This window comes from Pituophis catenifer, unplaced genomic scaffold (assembly GCF_029215685.1).
Source record: "Pituophis catenifer annectens isolate HBS135680 unplaced genomic scaffold, rPitCat1.0.hap2 SCAF_1, whole genome shotgun sequence".
Classification (NCBI taxonomy): Eukaryota; Metazoa; Chordata; class Lepidosauria; order Squamata; family Colubridae; genus Pituophis; species Pituophis catenifer.
The window spans coordinates 39732684-39757715 of record NW_027256881.1 but is presented as its reverse complement, the minus strand read 5'-3'; the positions used below and the strand labels follow the sequence as shown (position 1 = coordinate 39757715).

Sequence of the window (25032 nt, the reverse complement as noted above, 5' to 3'; positions counted from 1 at the left end):
AATAATTGCCACTTGTGACCTTCCCTACCAATTTCCCACAAGCAAATAGAATGGGAAGCCAATTGGAAAAGTTGTAAGCCACTTACTCCCACTTTTTTTTGTCCCAAAGAGCTCACTACAGAGTAGCAATAGCATTTAGAATTATATACTACTTCACAGTGCTTTATAGCCCTCTGTAAACAAGTGATTTACAGAGTCAGCATATTGCCCCCAACAATCTGGGTCTTCATTTTACCAACCTCGGAAGGATGTAAGTCAACCTTCAGCCAGTGAGAATTGAACTGCTGGCAGTCAGCAGAATTAGCCTGCAATATTGCATTCTAACCATTGCAACACCACGGCTATGAGGCTATGAGAGTATAAGAACTGTCATGCCACAGCACCCCTTCCCTCCCTCAGCCACACTCATATGGTAACCACAACAATCACAACAACACTCACATGGCAACCACAACAACCTGGGCACATTCCATACCACTCACCTGCACATTAAAGAGCCACCTAAAGAACTGTCCTGACTGTGATTTGCAACTTCCTGTTGGTTTCCCCATTGACTTTGCTTGTTGGAAGCTGGCAGGAAGTTGAAAATCACGGTCACATGGGGTCCTTACTTACTCACCCACGATCCTCATTTAATTATGACAAAAGAAAAGTGATGTCACACTTTACAAATGCATTGTATCAGGTCTGCCATCGTAAACGCATCAGCCTGCTTCGCTTTCCTGGCATCTTGCCATAAAATGCAGGAGGGGGGAGAATGGAATGCGGGGGGGGGAAGGGATGATAGGATGACAGAAATCAGAGGTGCCAATCCAGAATAGACCAGCACATCCAAGGACATGAGCGTGAGAACAGAATGCAAAAGTACACCAAAGAGGCACTAAACCTAAAGCGGTTACCAAAACACCAGATTCAAATGTCATTGGTCACTCATGAACACGTCACATGGAGGGGGGCCCAGGAAATGGGGGAAAGGAAGGTTTTGAGCAGGAATATTCAGATCCATCTTTTCTTATAACATAATCACTTGGCTTTTGTAAAAGTATACCTTTTGCTACAAATGGAGTCGAGGATCTTTCTTTCCTAAATACTCAAGCTGGGGCAAGCCTGACACATAGTTTAGCAGCATAAATCCCAATCCTAGTTACTGTTGTAAAATAAGGACCATCTAAAGAGGCAGACAATTTGGACAGCAAATCCTAATCCAAAAGATTGGGGACTGCTGCTATAGACGGTATATATCTGAGAATTATGAATAGCTTTTTGCAATGATAAATTAACACAAGAGCAGACTTCAAAAGGTGCTTAAATCATCATTCCAATGGGGACTCCTAAAAAGGGCTCACCCACTGAGGCACTGTATAAGGAAAGGCTCAAGGCCTATAAATTCTGAAAACTGATCACGCAAACTGGAGCTCATCAGAGTTCAACAGCTTCACCACTGTTTCTTAACCTGGGCACTGCCAATGCACACGTATTAGATGAGAGCTATGACAGTGTACACATGCTAAATGCATATGAATAATGACAGAGTGGAAAGATGCAGCACCTTTCAAACATTGCCCTGGCACAGACAACATAACACTTCAATGCAACTTTTGTGGGCAGCCAAATACATTTGGGTCAATTCCTAGATCATGCAGTTTTACCGGAAACCATTCTGACTGGCTCCAGTCTCCCAAGCCTTTGAACTAAGGGTCCAATTCTCATGTAATGCTCCCTATTAGCCTGTTTAATTCTAGAATGTAAAATTGTTGAACTTTTCATGACTTGAAAGACAGAGTAATGTCTTTGAGTGTTTTTTGTGTTTTTCCCCTTTGTTGTATTGTTGTTATTTTTCTTTGTTCTTTTGTTACAAATGATCAACTTATGTTAATATAAACAAGAGGAAAATAAAAGAACATTCCAGTTTAACTGTTCTCTCTTTCCTTAGAAAACTAAACACTGTAGGCTACATCAACAAAAAAGACTGCATTTCAATCATGAAATGTTAGATTGTGCTATTCTGCTTTTCACTTCAGGGGACACTATAGTTTAGGAACAAGACTGATAAATTAAAATATATCCCACAGCATAGAGGCAAAGATGACTGTGTACTTTCTGGCCAACTGGTATTAGGAAAGCTTGACAGAATTGCCGTTACACTTGGAGACGAGGCCGTTAAAAAGATATATAATTTATTTGAAGGATAGTTCACATACAATGAAATCATTGCTTCAAAGGAAAGGCTTAGATAACAGCAAATTACAAGAAAAAGAATTCAGGAAAATATTAGAAAGCAAGTAAGAGAATTAATTGTTTAAGAAGGGAACAGTCGGTTTTAGAAAGTGGAAGAGTTGTAATCATAATCATTAAGAGTTTTAAAGCAAAGTCTTGATAGCTATATTGGGAATGTTGTAACACTAGATATGTTGCAGTGCAAGAGACTAGATTAGTTGACCTTTGTGTTGCCTTCTAATGATATGCTTAAATGTTTAGGTCCGTCACTGATCATAAACTTAGTCTGAGAACTAATTTTGGTATGTGGGTTGTGACTAACAATTTCTCCGCCTTTGCTGTTAGGAGTGAAGGAGAAGGATTAGTTGATTACCATACCATTTTATTTTAGATCGGCTTGTTTCAGCTATTTTGATTTTGCTCTACGTGAAAATCATTTTAATGCATATTTATAAGTGTCGCACAGAAAACCCCACAAAAGTAAACAGTCCTATTGTCAGCCCCGGCGTGCCAGCCGGCCCGGGGCTGCCATCTGGAGTGGGGGTGACCACCCCCACCTGCCCACGACCCTGCACAGCATGACCGATTGCCTGGAGGATCCGCGGATCCGCACGATGCCAGCCTTTCGCTCCGCGGGGCTGTAGTGCGGCCATTGTACAGCTGAGAGGCGGTCATGCACCAATGACATCATCAGGCAGATCGGCATGAACGGGAGAAGATGCCGTCGTAATCTCTGCTGTCAATTTGAACATTCTGGGATGCTCGTCCCTGCCAGGGCTGAAGGGTGGCTGCTCTCCTGCCGGGCCTGCTGAATGGGCCAGTGGGTGGCATTCCTGCGAGTCGGGATGTAGATGGGGGCATTGAACAGTGCAGTTAGAGAGGGAGAATACAACACACATGATTGGGCGGGGGAAATAAGGGGAATAACATATAAAAGGTGGTGGAAAGCACGGGCTGTTAGCCCTTAACAATAGTTCCTTATTGGATGTTAGTGAGTGCCAGAAATAAGGGAAAAGGCAGCAACAAACCTAGTTTGCTTGTGTCCTTCTTTCTGATACTGATAACCTGATACTTATCTACCATCAGTACAAGGATCTTCTCTCTCTCTATAAAAACCGGTGGCCAATCATACTTTCCCAGCATGTCCATATGTATATTTTTCCCTTCACTCCAAAACAACCCAATGATCACTATACAAAGTTTCCACACTCTCAAAACAGTTATACAGTTGCAAACAGCTCCTACATTGGCACAGCTGCTAAGAATAGGATGCAACAGCATGATAGTATGAAGATGAAGGAGGGAACAAATATAGAAATATATTTTTCTCTCAACAGGAAAGCTAAAGCCGGTAGCATCTCACATGAGTGAATTAGGACTTGGGAGGAAAAAGAGTCATCTCAACGCCTGCTGATACAGAGTTAGAAACAGGAGCTGAGGTTTCTAAATGGGGGTTTTTATCTGTGTTTTCTGTTAAAAATATACCTTGTCATGCCCTCCGACAAATCTAGCAGGAGACAATTACAGTATTTTTACTTCTGGCATTATCACGACTCGGGCAATTCCAAGATAAACAGTCTAAACTGGCCAAGATTATTAGAAACCTAAAGAGTCTCAATCTGCTATGCCATAATTTCTATTCTCCTTACTATGAAAAATATCTACATAGGTATATGCAGAGCTTACCCTTTATAAAAGTATACTATGTTTCTATTTCTCTCTATTATGGAGAAATGTTTTTAAAGATTGCAGTGCTACCTTTTAGTCAAAGAGGAAACCCACCTTCAGAATTTCAATAACCTGTGAGTCTATTTTCTCCCTATGATCAATTGCATCCAAATCAGTGGTGAAATCCAAATTTTTTTACTACCGGTTCTGTGGGCGTTGCTTGGTGGGTGTGGCATTGCTTGGTGGGCGTGGCAGGGGAAGGATACTGCAAAATCCCCATTCCCACCCCACTCTGGGGCCAGCCAGAGGTGGTATTTGCCGGTTCTCCAAACTGCTCAAAGTTTCTGCTACCGGTTTTCCAGAACCTGTCAGAACCTGCTGGATTTCACTCCTGATCCAAATTCTATTAAGCCGTAACATTCCCCTCTAGGTTCAGTAATATTTACCACTTTTTCTATTCACAGAATAATTATCTAAAATTCAAAAATATTCAAATGTAGTTCAACATCTCTGAGAATTGGCACATTATATATAATATTAATATAAAGAATTCGTTTCTTGCATGTACACACACACAATTAATACTTATAGGCAGCCAAAGCAGTACAGTTTTGTTAAATATCTACAGTTCTCGAGGAAATTAACTTTGTTGGAATGCAGGTTGCTCATTAATAAACTAAATTTCTTTTTCCTCATTATTCCTACATGCCTTGTGAAAAAAATATCGTATTTAAGTTTTGCAAAAATCCCAAGATCTAGACAGGCAGATACTTAAGACAGTCAGAAATGCCTATGTTGATATGATCAGTATGAAATATTAAAAATTAGTGCAAAGTTTGCAGTTTACATTATGCTGATACCCTTCTGTCTGATAGACACCAAATAGGACATGGTGTGTTAGAAACTTTAGAAAAAATAACTGATGGGGCCCGTTTTTCAGTCATTTGTTTTCACAAACAAATGTGAAAACATTTGTTCATTTTTACTAGCCAAGTTATCATGAGAATTAGTCCTATAACTTTTCATCCCTTCCAAAATGTAGTATCATTTGAAAGGAGGAAAAGGCTTTAAAATGGGTTTTATCCAATCTGGTAACTTCTAAATAAATTGGACTTCAACAATAATCCCATGGAAGATAAAAATTATGAGAGTCAGGACTATCACATTTGAGGGCAGTTGAGAAATATTATTATGAAGTTTCTGTTGCCTGAGTCAAGTGAAACTCAAAGCTGTCTTCATTTATACAATGCAAGTGTAGAGCAATTTAGGGTGAAACATTATGTTTTGGCCATTTATTAATAGAGGGTTATTTTTAAGTATCTTGCATTATGCCTAATGTGTATGTCTATACAAGTAGTCCTCAACTTACAACATATCATTTAGTGACTGCTCAGAGTTACAATGGCACTGAAAAAAGTGACATGACTATTTTCACACTTACGACTATTACAGCATCCCCATAGTCATGTGATCAAAATTCAGATACTTGACAACTGACTCATTGATGATGGTTGCAGGGTCTTAAGGTCATGTGATCCCCTTTTTGCGACCTTTTTACAAGCAAAATCAATGGGGAAGCCAGATTCACTTAAGAACCATATTATTAACTTAACAACTACAGTGATTCACTTAACAACTTTGGCAAGGAAGGTCATAAAATGGGGCAAAATTCACTTAACAACTGTTTCACTTAGGCAACAGAAACTATGGACACAATTGTGGTTGTAAGTCGAGGACTGCTTGTAAAGCTACTGGTATACCATTTAGATATGAAATGTGACCAAAAAAAAGGAGAAAGTAAGATGTGAGGAGAATGGAAGAAATGTACAGGAAGAGTCTTTCTGTACTTCACCTGTTCCTCTCTTTCTCTAAAGAGGCACTGTGGGGAAATTGCTTTCTCCAGGATCAGAGAAAGTTTTCTTCATCTCATCATCTCTTTGCAGATGAGATACATATCCACAAAGCCACTTTCACCTCAAGCAAGCTATAATAGAAGAGCACTGAGCCTTGGGACAAAGGGATACACAAAAAAGAATGTCAGTGATGCAGCTGTATTCTGAAGCTCATGCTCAATAATGTTTAATGAAACCTAAAGAAACTTTCATCATATTATTTCGGTCACTATACCACATTTCACTGGTCTTCTATAAAGCAAAACTTAGGAAAACTGAGAAAAAGTATGATACGACTATAAGTCAAAGTACTCCTAGTTTTCCTTGCTTATCTTTTAACTTTCTGGGTTTTGAAGACTGATAAAAGAAATCAATGCGGCTGAATAACCACTCCCATCTTCATTAGCATGACCAGCAATGAGGGACAATGAATTTGTATCTTAACAATATGAAAAAAGCCCTATTATCTACTCTAATCTAAAACAAGTATGTTGACCATGACAGAAAGAATATGCTATCACGTTCTTATTCCCCAATCCAATCAACCTGCAAGTTAGTTTTCAAGTTTCTACTTTCTCTCTTTAGTTTTGATACTATAGCAAGCACTGCCTGTTGTCAAATTGCAGGCTTTTGTTGCTATGCTGTTTTGTGTGCCAGAATATGCCTAGTTGAAAAGCGTTTCCATGGCAAGTAGTACACTCTTACCCAACTGTTTGATTCTGGAGAGAGAGGCCAGGCCCATAATGATGCAAGCTAAGATAAAATCCCATCACCTGTTCTTAGAAGGAACATGGGCATTCCTCATTCAGGTTTAAGATGTTACATCTGTATTTCTAATAGCCAACGATCCCCAAAGAGAGTTATGCATCAACCAGACGTATTGCAAGTAAGACACATCATCCTTTTAGAAATTTACTTTGCTAATTCCAGATTGCTCCTTCCTCAGAAGGCATGGTCTGTTTGGTTCTTCTTCAAATTGACTTTTCACCCCCATCTTCATCCCCAAATCGTGGCTGATGATGATCAAAAGAGATGGAATCTATGAATAGTACCTGCAAGTTGTTTCTTCCCAGAAGCCTCCCCCAATACTGAGCCTCCTATTGGGACTATAAAATCTATAACCATTGTTTAGTAGAACCAAAATCTGACCACAAATCATCTCTCATGTTCATAGTAGAGTACCAACTGAAAAAAAACCATATTAAATGGAAGCCTACGGTTATAAGTTTTAACTTATAAGAATCTAAGAACTCTGTTTAAAAAGTATCATAGACCAGGAGAAAAATGGATTTTTGGACCTATTATATCTTCCCCAAAACTGTGTTGATCTGAAACAGAGTCTGAAGGAGTTCAAGCTGTGGTATTACATATGGAGATGGGAAAGAAAAAATATTAAATACGCAAATTTGGCAATACATCAAAGTATTTAGGTAGGTAGGTAGGCAGGCAGGCAGGCAGGCAGGCAGGTAGGCAGATAGATAGGTAGGTATCCATTTTCTAAAATGCTGGTTTGGCCTTTGAACAAAGATAGAGAGAATTGGGATATTGGGGAAGGAGACTGTTCTTTTCTTCCACTGTACCTGAAAACCTCTCCAATAAAAAAGTAATGCAAGAAGCAGAGATACTCAGCCAGGCTGTAACATGCTACCTACTTTAATGCTGTGCTTCAAGGACAAACAGAATAATTACGGTACATTGCTGTTAACCCACCCACCTCCTGCAAATAATGCACCAATGGTAAAATCACTGCTAGAAAAATAATCTACAGTGATTAGTCATATCTGTATTCTCCATACTTAAAAAAACAGTGTGTAGGACATTATATGATGTCCAGTTGGAAAAGCCTGAAAATGAAGTTTATGTTTACTCAACAGGGGGGTCTCCCCTGAACAGTCACAAGAGGCAATATAAGTAGGGCTGATTTTTAGAGGAATCATTTGCTTCATGCAACTGACGATTGTTTCAAGCCAAGGCAGACAGCTGTGTGGGATCTGAAAAAGCTATTACAGGAGTTTCATTTCCTATCTCCTGCCTACATGCTTGCCGAGAATAAGAAAAGATTTTCAGGTTTGAAGAGAAGATGTTGGCTTGGGGGTAAAGCATTCTGAAGTTCCTGGGTTCAGTCTCTGGCATCTCCTGCTAACAGGTAGCAGGCCTTGAGAAAGTGCTGTGCTGGCCTCAGCAATAAAAACTGGGAAGAGGATGAAACGCTGAAGCAATAGCAAAGAACATAGAATTCATCATGTGGGATCTGGCAAAACACTGCCTCTTTAGCCTGCAAAGTGAGATAACATGACTGTTGCCATTAGAAGGCTTGGATCACCTTTGAAGTAGCAAACAACTTTGTGACACAGATTTACAGAGATAATTTAAGCGGTATGAAGACGCCTAATGTTTTAAGGCTGGTACTTAAGAAAAGCTTTTCTCCATCTTGGGGATAACAAAACAACTGCTCTCTCCTGCCAAGAGAGGCAGGTATTCTCTCCCTCACACACACACTAACACATACAGGATGTCCTCTGGGTACCCCACTTCTCTAGTAATGCTCCAGCTGCTGTAGAGAAAGTAAAGAGTTAAGCTAGCAGAGTATTTGGCTGGACACTCAGAGAGAAAGAAGGAATAGTCTGTTCAGCCAAGTGTTTCAATTCCCCCTGTCCTCCCTGCCCCCTTCCAAACAGCACCAAGCAAGAGACAGCTGCAGCTTATAAGGAATGTGAGGGGCCCAGCCAGGGACTCCAGGGAAGGAAATCAGGCCTTATATGGCCATGGAGGCAGAATTCAATTTTTATCAATGAGCGGGAGCACAGAGACGCCCAAGCAGAGATAACCAAAAACAGAGCTGCTCCAGGAGGTCCTAGCAGGAAAGCAAAGAGCACCTGCCACATTCAGCCCAGCCCAGCCCAGCCCCCCAACGCCTGCTGCCATTAGAGGAAGGCATGACACGGGCTGTACCCATCCCATTTCGGCAGATATCCAGCCCATCTACTCCAGTCCCAGGGAAGGTGGTGGGAGAAGGGAGGGAAGCCTCCCAGGAGAAGTAATACTAGATAAGTCTGAGCAATCAAAGCACTCTCAGTCAGCTTCAGCCTTTCTCCCTGCCAAACTTTACTGAAGCTGGGTAACATGTGCACAGAGAGGATTCCTGGGGATCAGGGGAGACGCTGCTTCTCCCCAAATCAATGCTCAACAGCAGAATCCAGGTCCTGACAGCTCCTAATGTACTGCATCCCTCAGAGCACCTCATTTTTTTTTTCTTCTAAAGTTAACCTTGCAAGGTTAAGTTATGGGAATTAACTCTTACACTGCTAGACTTCATTGGTGCAAAGAAGGAAACAGTCTGCTCCTTGCAGTTAAGCTGGTAATACACAGGTCTACTGCACTGAAGCACATGCAGAGAGCAACAATGCTAGCAGCTCTTTCTCTCGCCAAAGACTGACAAGATAAGGTAGAAATTGGGGGTACCTTTGTTTCTCCGCTGCTGTCCGACTCAGACACCTGATACGTAAGGTCCGTTTCCTCAAAGCCCGTAGCACTCATGCGCTGATCGCTGGTTGGGTCCGACCGAGGAGGGGAGTCAGGAGAATTCAAGCATGTCTGGATCAGCGCCTTGCCTGTCTCGCTGGTGATCATTGGCTGCAGTTTCCGTGTGGCGAAAGTGTAGACGTGGCCTGTCTCACTGGCCACAAGTAGCAACACTTGAGTGCCCGTAAGAGTGGAAAGTTCATAGGCCTGGGATAAGAAAAAAAAAAGATGGTGAAGGAAAGGAACAGTCAGGAACAGATTCTGAAAAATGTCACTAGTAAGAAGAGGAAGTACAACTGGATTCATCTCACAACAGGACATGAGATACCCTTTGGGATTGATTATGGATTACATAAGCCATAATGAGGTTTGGCATTCAAGAAGCCACAGTTAAAACAAACCATGGCTTAACATGGTTTTAACCAACATGGACTTCTCTTAGGTTTCATTCCACGATACTTAAAAAAATAATACTAAATGACTAAGTCAGGATCTACTGCTAGTGTTTGGATAGTTCTAGATAAATTACAGCTTTCCTGTACACCTGTGCTAGGTGTAGCAGTAGCTGACCTTGAATGGATGTCAGAATCCTAAGTAGAGTCAAACCTAGTTACCACGTGGATGAAAGACCATGCGGAATGAATACAGGAATAAAGACTAGACTGGTAAACAATAGCAATAACCTGGAGAATAACTACAAACCAGTCCTGTTTTACTGCCAAGAAAATTATATGGAAATCTCCATGTAGCTACTTAATAGCTGACCTTGACTCCAAGGAGGTTTATGTTCATTTAAAACAGCAAGCTCTTTGAAGTGCAAGAGATATATGGAACACTGAAAAATTATAGACATTATGGTTCAGGAAGCCAACAACTGCATTATTCTGCAATTATGAGCAGAAAGTCACAGTAGCATCATTCACAAGCATAGTTCCTTCCACTTGCAATCTGCAAAGGGACGTTGGTCCTACCTGATACGCTCTTTCTCAGGGTGAGGGGAAGATCATCCAGCAATTCTAGGTCTATATACAGGTAGTCCTTGATTTACGATCACACTTGGGATTGGAATTTCAGTCGTAAGTCAGTAAGTTGAACCATCCTGCGACGGGACTCGATTTTATGATGATTTTTAGCACAGTCATGAAGCACATCACAGTCATTTAGCAAACTGTGATCAAGTGACCGCAAAATGCTGCAACCAGTCATAAATGCAAGCTGGTTGCCAAGCACTTTCAGTACAATCACATGACTGTGGAGGTGATACTACAGTTATAAGAGCAAGCACAGGTTGTAAAACACTTTGTCCAAGGCAGTCATGCCTTTCAATCGTCCTTAAACAAACAGCTGTAAATTGAGGATTACCTGTTTATAATGGCATAGTTCAGTGATGGCTAACCTTTTCCGGACTGAGTGCCCAAAGCGTGTAGAGGCGAATGCACACACGTGCGGCCAAACCCCCAAAATGTAATGGACGTGCACCCCCACGCATGTACCCCATGCACCCACCCCTGCATGTGCACGTACGCCCCCCCTGCACGCCCCCCGCCCATGTGTGGCAGAGACTCAAAGACCAGCTAGCCAGCAGGAGGCACATGTGCATGCGTGACCAAGAACTGGGATGACAGGTCATGTGCCATCAGAGAGGGCACTGCATGCCACCTGTGGCACGCATGCCATAGGTTCACCATCATGGGCATAGTTCATATGGTATGTTAATTTTGCGTTGTTCTTCGTTCATTACAGATATCATAATGCACGGTATCCTAAGCCTGCAATGTGGCCTTTCTAGCCTAGGGCCTCCAATCGCACAGCCATTGAAGTCAACTACAAGTCTCAAAAGCTTGTGCATTAACAAATGCATTGGGTTAAATAGCCACAAGCTTTCTTATTGGTAAAAAAGGTAAAATAGCCACAGTTATATTTCAGAAAACTACCCACTACAGATAAAACTTTACATAAAGTTTAATGTAATCTAAAGTCTTATCATTTTGAGGTTTTTTTTTTTTTTTCAGAATATTGATCCAGAGAGTTGAAACCAGATTTGGTGGCTGAGAAGAAAATATTAATTAGTAACTGCATAGAAATAAAAACCGGTGGCCAGCATACCAAACCACAAATCTACCTTTGACCACAATTTCATTTCCCAACCTGGTTCCTTCCTGTTGTTCTTTTCCCCAACAAAACCTTCCCCTGTGCTTTCTATTAACAAGCTATGACAATAATATGAATCTAATACAATCACATAAGCTGGGAAAGTTATGCTTGCTTATAGCAAACTTTGCTCCATTTTTTAATTCCAAGATGAACACTCACGATAAAGATTCATTCCTGAAAATGGGAAAGTAAAAAAAGAAAATGTTAAAAATAAAGTGTATGCCATATTGAAGACAAGAGTAGCAAACAGGCAATCTGACAAAAAAGGTTACTTGGAGTAGGATGACTGAGGACATAAAATAAAGATGAAAAAGGTTCTAAGCTAAAACATGCAAGTTAAATGGGTAGCCTCCAAGTCCAAAACATTTCATTTTGGTAACGCATAGGTAAATAATTCCCTTTCCAATTCTTTCACATATTGTGCAACGTATCAACCACCTGGCAATGTTGTGCTCTCTCTTTATTTACCATGTTCTCTACGCCCTCATCCCTCAGGCTCTACTAACCCGTTTTCCCAATTTCTTCAAGTCTTGTTCTTCTCCAAATAGTTCTTCAAAATACAAAGCTAATTGGATGTCATGTCCGTAATCTGTGCATTGGTTTCATATGGGGCAAGAATACATGATGAGGCACCTACGGTATTATACCTGATGCTCAAAAGTCAAATTCCGATGGTGAGAAAAGGCATATTCCACTACTGTGAATGCTGTCTTCAGAAATACACAAGTTGAAGGAGTGGCCCAACCCCTTAGCTAGTCTCTGTGTGGAACGTAGTATTTGGCTGCCCCTTGGATGGGATGGTTCATTCAGGGATACAGAGAGTGGTTTTTGTAATCAGAACTGAGGAGATTTTGCATAGTCAATTGGAGGCCAGGAGCTCCAGCATTTAAGGCCCACCTCAACATAGCACAGGGCTAAAATTAATTCCATGACATAAACTACTGTATTTGCTTTCTGGACAGAAAAAAATCTGTCTTTGCTTTACCTTATGCTTTTACTTCTTTGAATCTCGACTGGGAATATAATTCTGTTTTAGCATTCAAGGATAAATGCATCTACAGCTTTAGCATTTTGGACAGTTAACAATCTTGCGGTGATCTTGTGGGCCAAAAAAGGTGAGAAAATAGGCATGAGAGTTTCCAGTGAATGATGATATACAACACGGATGTTATCATATATAGTAGGTCCATCCAGCACAGCATTGCTATTCAGACCAACCACCACAATCTAGGAATTCCAGCATAGAGCCTTTTGGAATAGAGGATGGATCTTCTATATGCAATCGATGTGATGTGCTCTGCTACTGAACTGTACTTCCCTTTTTCCTTGGGTAGAAAGAAGACAGAAGACAGACTGAAGAATTATCAACTGAGTGTTAGTGTTTAATGGACACTTCACTGTCAACCAGCTGGCCTGTATTTCCCAGGAGTGATTAGAGGATTAGGCACATCCTGAGGGAAGCAGAATATTGCCAGGAGGCACTGCTCTTAGGCTAGATGAAGGGATTTGGAATATGAGGTGGGTGGCCATGAATGTTTATTCATCAGGCTATGTTTGCAAAAGTGCCTTGGACATGGCAGCTGATGTAAGTACAGGATGGGGAGGGGGGGGAGCTTGGCAGTAGTACCTGTGAAAAAGATCCGGGTGTCCTTGTCATCCAAAAAAACATGAACTAGAAATGTAATTTACCTGCTAAAAAGACAAATGCTGTCTTGGAATCGCTTAAGAGAAACACAAAATCCAGATCAAAGGAAATATTTTTTCTTTTCTAGTTTGTAAAGATCAGACCCTATTTAACTATGACATCTTGATGTGGGCATCACTGTTCAAAAAAAGATCACGGCAGATGCAAACAAGCTGAAAGAAGGATTACCAAGATAGTGAAATATTTGGAAATCAAACTCTGTGAAGAACAGTTAAAGGATAGGAATATGTTTAGCCTGTGGAAAAGACAATTAAGGGGAGATATGACCACAGACTTCAAATATATGAAAGACTCAAAAGTGAGTGGATTTACATCTTTTGCTCCAGAGGACAGGACCAAAACCAAAGGATTAAAACTACAAGGAAGTTCAAGGTAGACATCAGAAAAATATTTGGACTTCCATCAGCCAGTGGAACCAGTTGCCACGTGACATGGAGAGTTCACTGTACTTGAGGTCTTCAGAGACTGATTATGTCCATCTGTCAAATATGCTGTAGAACAATGTTTCTTAAAGTGTGATCTGAGGACCCTGGAGGTCCTCCAAGACTCTCTAAAGCAGCGGTTCTCAACCTGGGGGTCGCAACCCCTTTGGGGGTCGAACGGCCATTTCACAGGGGTCGCCAAAGCCCTCTCTCCCCCCCCACACCTTCACTCACCCTCACCTTCTGCCTCTGTTGGATCGCCGTTTGCCATTTGCTTACCCCGCCCAATCTATTGCTGCCTCCTGAGTCCCAGCTGATAGCTAGAGGGAAAAAAAGTGTTTAAATTCTTACCGCGGGCTTCAAAGGGCCACCCTACAGCTGATCAGTGTTAAAAGAAAACAAATGAATAGACCAGTGCCTGCAAAAATAGAAAAAACAGCCCCTTTCAGCTTCAGCATAGGTTAATTACCATAAATTGATTTGATCAGCCTTCCGACTCTCAGCTGATTTGCTCTCAGCTGTTTTGTGCAGGGCTCTGTTCTGTTGCTAGCTGTAAAGAGTTCCTGGAGCAGATTTTTTTTTTCCCCTAGCTATGCTGAAAAAGCGAAACTGAAAGTAAAGCAGGGTCTTTGATGCAATGTGACAAAATGAGGCAGAGAGAGATTTCTTTTTCCTTTTCCTCACCAAAAAAGGTAGGTGCAAAACTGCAAACAATGGGAAATTTAGGGCAAAAGAGGAGGTTCAAGATTTTAAAACACAAAAGAAAAAAAGCTCTATTTAACTAGGGAATTGTAATAATTGAGATACTATTAATTGTATATTGTGTTGAAAGCAGAAATGGTTAAGTTGTGGTTTGGAGGAATATATGGGGGAAATTATTTGGTTTATTATTATTGGTAAATATAATTAATGGATTTGTAAGAAATTGGATTGCATGGAAATAATTGGAATATTCATGTTCATATTGATTAATATACAAAAAAGACAGTTATATAACTAATTGATTTATATTAAAATGTTGAATTTGTATTAAACAACTGTATTACATAATTACATAGTTAACCAATGTGAGGATGGATATAAAAATAGATGACAATGCGAAGGGGTATAATATAGAATAGAAGGGAAAAATTGAATTTGATTAAGATTAGAGATGAGGATGAAGGGTAATATTGGTTTTTTAAAAAAATAGATGAGGAATAAATATGGCAAAAAGGAAATATAGAAATTGTAAATTTAATTGAAATGACTAAACACTGTTTAAATTTGTGAACCAGCCAAATACTCTGTTCAAAGAAAATACATTGTATGTTTGTATGCGTGTTTCTAATTATTGCTATTTATTCAGATTTGTTCTCTTTTATTCTTTAAAGTTTAACAATTCATTCTTTATCTTAATATCTTTATATTTGTTTGGGGTTGGTTTTCTTCCCTTTCATCTTTTTTATTGTACAGCAATCTTTCTCCTCAAACCTACCACCTCTGTCTTTTCTTTCCTTCTTACTTTCTCTTCCTCCCACTCTTCTTCTCCTCCCTACTTCCTCTTCCTTTCTCCTTCTCCTCCTCTCTTCCTCCCTCTCTTACCCTCACTCCTACTCTAATTTCCCTTCCCTTCCTTCATCCATCTCTATTGCTGTATCCTTTTATGCATATGGACTACTCAGAGGGCTGAAAAAGTTATTTCTGACTGGTCCTCGCACTTTTGACCAGTCCTCGAATTTACAACTGTCCTCACGTTTTACATTTTTTGCCCTATCTTATCACCATGGTGAAGAGAAGCAGTTGTGAAATGAGTGACATGGTTGTTAAGAATGCTGCACAGGCATAAATGTGAGGATGGTCATAAGTGTGAGGACCAGTCAAAAGTGCGAGGACCTGTCAGAAATGACTTTTTTCAGCCCTCTGAGTAGTCCCTATACACATAGCCATGGCCACCCGGTCACATGACCAGCTAGCCACGCCCACCCAGTTACATGACCTCCAAGCCACACCCACAGAACCAGTAATAAAAAATTTAGAACCCACCCCTGGTTGGGGGTCACCACAACATGAGGAACTGTATTAAAGGGTCGCGGCATTAGGAAGGTTGAGAACCACTGCTCTAAGGGCTCTGCGAAATTATTTGTCAGATATTGAAGATACTAGCGGGAATTTAAAACAATGTCACTCTTCTCATTATTATTTTTTATTTGTTAAAAATATAACATATGGAATACTTCTCATGAAAAATATTTTACATATGTTAATATCTAATGAATTTAATATTATTTTTACATGATTCGATAAATATTCTACATATGTTCAGTTTTAATTTTTTAACATGACAAATATTAATAAATATAAGCCAAATAAAAACTCTTTTGGGGTGCTCCATAATTTTTTAAAAGTGGGAAGGGGTTCTGAGAGCAAAATGTTTAAGAAACACTGCTGTATTGAATCCCAGACTTAACATGGGTTGGACTACATCAACGGTCCCCAACCTCTGGGCCGCAGACCTCTACCGAGCCGTGGCCCATTCAGAACCAGGTCATGGAAGCAGTGGGTGAGCATGTGTGTAGCTTCACTTGCACAAGCAGCAGGTGGACAAGTGCCCATGTGCAGCTCTATTTGTGCGAATGACAGGTCCACGTGTCCACTGCTTACCCAAATGGAGCTGTGCCCATACGCTTGCCCGCTGATCCACAAAGAAAAGAAGAAAAGTTGGAGCCACTGGTTAGATAACATCTACAGTAACTTTACATTTGATTATTATGGGGATCTCTGGGGATTTTCCCTTTGTTTCTGATGGAGACTTATTGTGATGTCCTTTTTTCTTTCTTTCTCTCTCTCTCTCCCTCCCTCCCTCCTTCTTTTTTTTGTTTAGGTTGATATTTGTTGTTGCATGCTACAAATAGTCCTTACAGAACTGCAATGGATTTTAACTATCATCAGATAAATCAAAGTACTGTTAACAAAAGAAATAAAGTAATGCAATTACAAACAAAACCATAAAAATGTAAGTAGTATGTGAATATTTACTAACATAAAACAGAAACTACAAAGAACAAAGAGATGGCTATAGGTTTTTCATAGCATAAAATTTCAAAGCTAAACTCTTATTCTCCAACGCGCTGATTGGAGAATCCAAAGTGAGGGTTATTCAACAGTCTAGCAGTCAGCACTGAGTGTATGTGTCTTTAAATTTCTTCAGACACGCCTCCTTGCTCATCAGAGGCTCAGTTTTTATTCACTCAGTCAGCTAAGCAGACTTGTTTCTTCAGCTCTGTGTCTTAGACTATTGAATAAATATTTTCACTTTGGATTCTCTGGATTTTGACCTTGGATTGGAACTGACTTGGCTTGGATTTCGTCTTTTAGTTGGATTGGATTGAGTTAAGGGTGATTATTTTCTCCTCTTTCATATTCCTGCATTTAAGGGTAAGTCCTCCTGGCTCACCAGTTTGGCTGTCCACGTTCCCTTATTATTACTGAAGCTCTGCCCAGTAACCTACCTCCTGGGTTGTTGTTTTTTTGTTGCCTTCTGTTTTTCTGGTGTGGAGTGGCTGAGGAGTCCCTACCCTGCTCACAGCGGCACACTCACAATAGAAATTAACATAATTTGCCACCAGTGGAGTCCCTGCCCTGCTCAGGTACACTCCCTCCAACATATACCAGATTGCACTGGGGCTATTTTTGAGTAGCTGCGCGTTCAGGGCTGGCTGTGGGACCGTTGGATAGGCGATCAGCGTTGTTACGGGTTTCGCGCTGTTTTTCAATGCTGGGGAGGCTGCCAGTACCGCGTGGCGCAGCCTCTTCTCCAGGGGCCCCTTTTCTGCCCGGCAACAGGCCACACATGCGCAGTTGCCTGTTCTGCTACCAATCGGCACAGCGGGAGGGTCTGAGCATGCCTGAACCCTCCCTAAGTCAAATCTGTCCGGCAAGAAGCCGCAGCTGCGCAATGGGCTCCCCAGCCAATGCCGATGCCTGGAAACAGCGCTGTAACGGCGCACTGGGGCTAATTAGCATTTCCATGACAGTGCAGGAGCTATGCCTGCTCAGGAAGTGCCTGCTGCAATGGGGGGTCAGTGAAGGTGGCTGTAATAAAGAGCCACCCTAGTCCTCCCCCCCATTGTTGGGAAGGCTATCAGCTGGACTGGTGGCAAGCCTTCTGGGATTCCTTGGCAATTCATGGCTGCAACTATATGTTTGTAATACCTGATTGGAGGTTCTTTTTTCCCCTCTGGCACAAGCTTCACTCTAAGCCTGTGCTATAAGAAAAAGGGGGGGGTAGCTGTTTTAACGAAGTCCCCTGTATCCAGCCAAAATAGGAATTAAAATAAATATAAAATAAAATAAAATAAAATAAAATAAAATAAAATAATAAAATAAAAAAATAAAATAAAAAAATAAAATAAAATAAAATAAAATAAAATAAAATAAAATAAAATAATAAAATAAAATAATAAAATAAAATAATAAAATAATAAAATAAAATAAAATAAAATAAAATAAAATAAAATAAAATAAAATAAAATAAAATAAAATAAAATAAAATAAAATAATTAAATAAAAGAGAGAGGCTGAGGCTTCCGCAAGACGCACAACGCGGCGGCATGGGCGGTCAGAGCCGCGACTTCAGCGTCGTTCTTCAATAGGGCGACTCTCATTTGGTTGTGCCAACTCCAGGAACGCTTGCCACCGGAAGACACTAGAGTCCACCAGGACATTAATAAAATTGTTGCGGCTACGGAGTACTCGGCGGATGCTTCCCTTAACGCGGCCAAGTTCGCGTCTCGCGCCTTGGTCTCATCGGTGACATCCAGGCGTCTGCTCTGGCTGCGATACTGGAGAGCGGACATGAAATCGAAGTGGCGACGTGCATCGGCCCTGTACAAAGGGACACATCTTTTCGGGGAGGCGTTGGACCCGATTCTCATGGAAGGACAAGCGCAAGGTCATGCCCTCGTTATACCGGCGGACCGAGCGTAAAACTCCTTCATATAGCCAGTGGCAGCCCTTTCAGACTGACACAGGGCCCAGCGGGTCCTTCTCCACGAGGCAGTACTCCCAGGGTTTCAATCGTCCCTGTGACAGATCCTCCTTCCAAGATCGTGGCAGATGCTCGGCCCCTACCAAGCGCCCCTTCAGAGGCACGGGAACCCGGGCCTTTAAGAGAGGGAAATGACTATCTCCAACATCTTCCCATTGGGGGCCGTCTCCAACATTTTGCGGCCCAATGGGAATCGACGACATCGGATGCCTGGGTCGTCCAGACCAATCAATTGGGATTGACGTTGGAGCTCCACTCGTGTCCACACAACAGGTTCATCCAATGTCCCATGTCATCCAACCCGGCCAAGTGGCGACTGATGGAGATGGAGATGGAGATACAACACCTCATCAACATTTGTGCCATAGAGCCGGTTCCCACAGAACACCGTGGGACCGGTTTCTATTCAATCTTTTTCCTTGTTCCAAAGCATTCCAGCGGCTGCCGGTGAATCCTAGATCTCAAGGAATTAAACAAATATATTCTCTATCATCAGTTCAAAATGCAGTCCCTAAAATCCATCTTGGGATGCATTCGGGAAGAGGATTGGATGACATCGATAGATCTCACGGAAGCCTACTTGCACATTCTGATTCGAAAGTCTCAACGATGATTCCTCCGCTTCGCCTACAACAACCACCACTTCCAATACAGGGCTATGCCTTTTGGCCTTTCTTCTGCCCCCAGGACATTCACAAAACTCCTGTCAGCGGTAGCTGCACGTCTCAGACAGATACCTATCAGAGTCCTGTGCTATCTGGATGATGTCCTCATTCTTTCGTCCTCGGAGACTATGGCCAAGCGAGATCTGGCCACAACGTGTCACTGCCTTCAGCGACATGGCTTTTCCCTGAACATGCAAAAAAGCCATTGGAGCTCCACTACCAGCATCCTTCATCTGGGCGCGATCATAGACTCAGTCAAAGGGCAAGTTTTTCTATCTCCGGATCGCTGCATCAGCATCTGGTCGTTGGTCTCTCAAGTGCTTTCACTCCCATCCATTCCTCTTGTGCTTTTGTCTTGTCTGCTCGGGAAGATGATTTCTTGTATCTCGATCGTTCCGTGGGCTCATTTTCACGGTCGCAAGCTCCAGTGGTTCATGCTCCTGTATCAGCGCTCTCGTCGCAGCAACTCCAAGGCGCGCGTGCGGTTTCCGGTGGAAGTTTGCAGGTCCCTCCACTGGTGGACTTCGTCGGCCCTGTCAAAGGGCTGCGTCTTCCTGGAACCACCTCGACTCACAGTAATGACAGATGCCAGCCTGTTCAGCTGGGGCACTCACATGGATTCCCAGGTCGCCCAGGGTAGCTGGTCGCAGACGGAGAGTCAGAACGAGATCAACGGGCTGGAACTCCACGTGGTTTGAATCACTCTCCTTCACTTTCAGTTGATCGTAGAGGGGTGACATGTACTCGTCCGGACAGACATGACCACGATGGTGCATGTGAACCGCGAAGGGGGCACGTGCTCAAGACCACTGATGGACGAGGAGTCCCTGTTGATGACTTGGGTGGAATCTCACCTCCTCTCCCTCCAGGCCCAGCACATCTCCGGGACGACAAATGTGACTGCGGATTGGCTGAGCAGGACGCAGATCGACGAGTCGGAGTGGCGTCTTCGCCCGGACATCTTCCACGAGCTGTCTCATCGCTTCGGGACTCCCGTCCTTGGCCTGTTCTCACGGCGGGACAACGCTCAGCTCCCCCGGTTCTTCGCTCGTTACCCGTGTCCGCAGGCAGAAGGAATCAACGCTCTCGCCATTCCCTGACCTTCGGGGTTGCTATACACCTTTCCCCCGACGCCACTCATACCGCGTCTAGTCCGCAAGATCCTGAGCGAGAAGGCGGAGGTAATTCTCATCGCCCCCCCCCACTGGCCGAGGAGGGCTTGGTACGTGGACCTCCTGAACCTCTCTGTCACCCCTCCATGGCGCATTCCGGACGACAGGATCTCACTCAGCCAGGGGGTCATACTGCACCCAGAGCCTCAATGGCTGCAGTTGACCACCTGGCGCTTGAGAGGATTCTCCTGGGGCGGGACGTCTCAGGAAGAGCCATATCTACCATCGAGGCGTCCAGGCGTCCTTCCACGTGCCACATCTACAACGCCACCTGGTCCTCCTTCTGCACCTGGTGCTCCAGTATCCACGCGGACCTTACCTCCGCGTCTGTTTCCGAGGTTTTAAATTTTCTTCAGGACGGCCTGGACAAGGGACTTGTCCCGGTCACGCTTTGCCGACAGGTGGCGGCCTTAACTACAGTTCTGTCGGCCAAGGACAGTGTTCCGCTCTCCCAGGATGCCAAGATTCGGGGATTCCTGCGAGGTGTGGCGAACTTGAGGCCTCCGGTAGTCCATCGCTACCCGACTTGGGACCTATCTCTAGTCCTGCAGGCACTTACACAACCTCCCTTCGAGCCGTTGGGTTCCGTCGGTCTACGGTTCCTTACCTTGAAGACAGTTTTCTTGGTTGCAATCACCTCAGCTCATCGTATTTCTGAGCTGGCCGCCCTCTCGGTTCGGGAGGATCTCTGTGTTTTCTTCCCCAACAGTGGTTCTTCGACTGGACCTGTCATTCCTACCCAAAGTTAACTCTCTTTACCACCGTGGACAAGAGTTGGTTCTTCCGGACTTCTGCCCGAACCTGAGACGACCGCAGGAGGCCCAGTGGCACACCCTAGATGTCCGCAGGTCCTTACGCTGGTACATCAGTAGGACTCAGCACTTCCGTAAGTCGGAGGCGCTGTTCGTTTCTTTTTTGCCAGCAACGATGGGTCGGAAGGTTTCTTCGTCCACCATTGGGAGATGGTTGAAAGCTTGTATTTCCAAGGCTTACATGCTTCAGAAGAAACCGGTTCCAGGCAAGATCCTTCCTCACTCTACACAGAGTGCGGCCATCATGGCGGCCTGGCTGACTCGAGCCTCTGTCGAGGATATCTGTAAGGCGACTACATGGTCTTCGAACACCTTCATACGCCATTACAAGGTCGATTCATACGCCTTGGCTGACACTGCGTTCGGATGGCGAGTTCTACAATCAGTGTACACCACTTCAGACACGCGTACGCAGCCTGCCACCCTCCCGAACTAGAACTTGCTTGGGCATCCCTCACTTTGGATTCTCCAAACAGCCGTTGGAAAATGGACGTTGCTTACCTGAACGTCCCTTCTCAACTCAATGATGGAGAATCCAACCCGCCCGGTCAGGCTGCCTGGACTTGGATCTTCTTCGTCTTCTTCTACTGCTTCTTCGTGAACAAAAACTGAGCCTCTGACGAGCAAGGGGGCGTGTCTGAAGAAATTTAAAGACACATACACTCAGTGCTGACTGCTAGACTGTTGAATAAACCTCACTTTGGATTCTCCATCAGCGCGTCGAGAAGGGACGTTCAGGTAAGCAACATCCATTCTGATTAGTAGTTATGATGGATGATTCCTATCCTGGGAGCACTGAACTAACTCATATTGAACAAACCCTGGTGTAGATCCTTTCCAATCTGGACAAAACGGATGTTGCTTACCTGAACGTCCCTTCTCAACGCGCAGCTGGAGAATCCAAAGCTTCGGGTAGTTCAGTAGTTAGGTAGCCTACACTGAGTGTGCTCCTTTAAGAGATTTCTCTTCAGACACGCCCACTTGCTCAACAGAGTCCCAGTTTTGTTCACGAAGTAAGGAGCAGTAGAGCGTAAAGAAGAAAGGTTCAGCAGCCAGGCTGGGTGGGTTGGATTCTCCAGCTGCGCGTCGAGAAGGGACGTTCAGGTAAGCAACGTCCGTTCTCCAACGCGCAGCTTGGAGAATCCAAAGCTTCGGGATTTACCCAAGCAAGTTTATACAGGGAGGGTGGCTGGCTGCTGCGCATCGTCTGAAGAGTTGCATACAGCTTGGAGCACCCGACGGCCGAAGGATGCCTCCGCCGAGGCAAAGGAGTCCACCTTGTAGTGCCGGATGAAGGGATTCAAGGATGACCAGGTGGCCGCTCTGCAGATGTCAGAGATGGAGGCATTAGTGGCCCAGGCGGACGTTGTGGCGGCGCTCCTGGTAGAATGTGGAAGAATCCTCTGCGGAATTGGTCTGTTCCGAGCTGAATAAGCCTTGGAGATGCAGGACTTAATCCACCTCCCAATGGTTGTGGAGGATACCTTCCGGCCCATGGAGGAGGGCAGAAAGGAAATGAAGAGCGATTCTGATTTCCGGAAATGCTGTGTTCGTTTAATATATCTGCGCAGGGCCCGTCGGACATCTAAGAGGTGCCAGTCTGCTTCCCGAGGATGTCGAGGATCTGGACAGAAGTCCGGAAGGATTAATTCCTGGGCTCGATGGAATGTGGAATTTACTTTAGGCAGGAATGAGGGGTCTAGTCTTAGTACCACGCGATTTGTATGGAAGACACAAAGATCGCCTCTCACAGACAGTGCAGCTAGTTCGGATACACGGCGAGCCGAAGTAATCGCGACCAGAAACGCCACCTTAAGAGTCAGAAAGCGGAGGCTGATGGAGGCGAGAGGCTCAAATGGAGGATGCATGAGGGCCTGAAGGACCAGAGTCAAATCCCAGGTCGGGTATCGATGTATAACAGGAGGGCGCAGGTTGGATGCCCCTCGCAGAAAGTCGCGAATCGTCGGGTCCTGGGAGAGAGGAAGCTTTGCAGAAGTCGAAAGGACCGTACTAAGTGCAGCAACTTGGCGACGAAGAGTGTTAGGCGCAAGGTGCTTGTCCATGCCCCGCTGAAGGAATCCCAGCACTTTGGGGACAGAAGCAGACGTTGGATCCAGGTGGGATCTAGCACACCAGGAGCAGAAGGAGTTCCAGGTTGCGTTATAAATGCGGCATGTTGACGGCCGTCGTGACGCCTGAATCGTGGGGATCGCATTGCTAGGCACGTTGGCTCTCCTTAGCAAGATCCGTTCAAGCGCCAGGCGGTCAACTGCAACCATTGCGGGTCTGGGTGCAGAATGACCCCCTGGCTGAGGATGATCCTGTCCCCTGGAATTCTCCACGGCCGAGCCACCGACAGGTCCAGCAGATCCGCAAACCAGGACCTCCGAGGCCAGTGGGGTGCGACCAGAACGACGTCTGCCCTGTCTGCTATTATCCTGCGGATCAGACGAGGAAGGAGCGGTAGAGGGGGAAAGGCATAGAGGAGACCCCTGGGCCAGGGAGAGGCGAGGGCGTCGACTCCCTCCGCCTGAGGGCACTGGTACCGGGAGAAGAACCTGGGGAGGTGAGTGTTGTCGCGGCTGGCAAATAGATCGATTAGAGGCGTGCCGAATCTGCGGACGATCTCGGCGAACAGATCTGGGTGAAGTCGCCATTCGGCGTGGTCCAAGTGTTGCCTGCTGAGCCAGTCCGCTGTGATGTTCGTGGTCCCGGCGATGTGCTCCGCCACAAGGGACAGGACGTGCGTCTCCGCCCAGATCAGCAGTAGGGTCGTTTCCTCCATCAATGGACCCGAGCGAGTCCCCCCCTGGCGGTTCACGTGCGCCTTTGCTGTTACATTGTCCGTGCGTATCAGGACATGGTGCCCCGACACAATCTGCTGGAACCGTTGGAGGGAGAGGCGGATCGCACGGAGTTCCAACCAATTGATCCCGTTGAGGCTCTCCTCTGCTAACCACGTTCCCTGGGCAACGTGGGATAAAAGATGACCTCCCCATCCTGTCAGGCTGGCGTCCGTTGTTACTATCAGGCGCTGTAGATTCTGGAAGTAGCTGCCCTGATGTAGGCTCTGGGAGGACCACCAGAGGAGAGACCTTGAGACCTCTGGCGGGAGGGAAACGTGTGTGGAAGAGTTGCTTCTCCTGGCTCTCTGAAAGGGGAGGAGGAACCATTGGAGCTGGCGTGAATGGAATCTCGCCCAAGGGACGACAGACAGGCAGGAAATCATTTTGCCGAGCAGGCGGGACAGGAGCAGCAAGGTCACCCTTCGCGAGGAAAAGACCTGAAGGGCTAAGGACTGGAGACTGGAGCACCGGTCCGGTGACAGGAACACCTGGCCCTGTACTGAGTCTATTACTGTCCCGAGGTGAAGAATATGAGTAGTGGGCTGCAACTGGCTCTTCGGGATGTTGAGGGAGAAGCCATGATGACGAAGGCAGCGACACACCACTTCCAGGTCTCGAGAAGCCCGGACCGGGGAGGGGGAGAGCACTAGAATATCGTCCAAGTAGCAGTGGAGCCGTACCGGATGTTGACGAAGATGGGCCGCCACTGCTGCTAGGAGCTTCGTAAAGGTCCTTGGGGCGGAGGAGAGGCCGAAGGGCATTGCTCTGTATTGGTAATGCCTGTTGTTGTAGGCAAAGCGTAGAAAACGACGATGGGACAGCCGTATTGGTACGTGGAGATACGCTTCTTTCAAATCGATAGAGGTCATCCAGTCCGATGGTCGAATGGAAGCCAGAATCGATCGGAGGGACTCCATTTTGAACTGAT

General features: G+C 44.5%; 1 protein-coding gene across 2 annotated transcripts in view; it reads right to left on the bottom strand.

Moving 5' to 3' along the window:
* SRF (serum response factor) overlaps positions 1-25032 on the bottom strand; it is a 96409-nt gene that overhangs the window by 40082 nt on the left and 31295 nt on the right. For both annotated transcript variants that reach the window (XM_070932334.1, XM_070932335.1), the window contains exon 2: positions 9240-9506. In XM_070932334.1, the coding sequence (XP_070788435.1) occupies positions 9240-9506 (267 nt within the window). The remainder of the gene's footprint in view (positions 1-9239; positions 9507-25032) is intronic.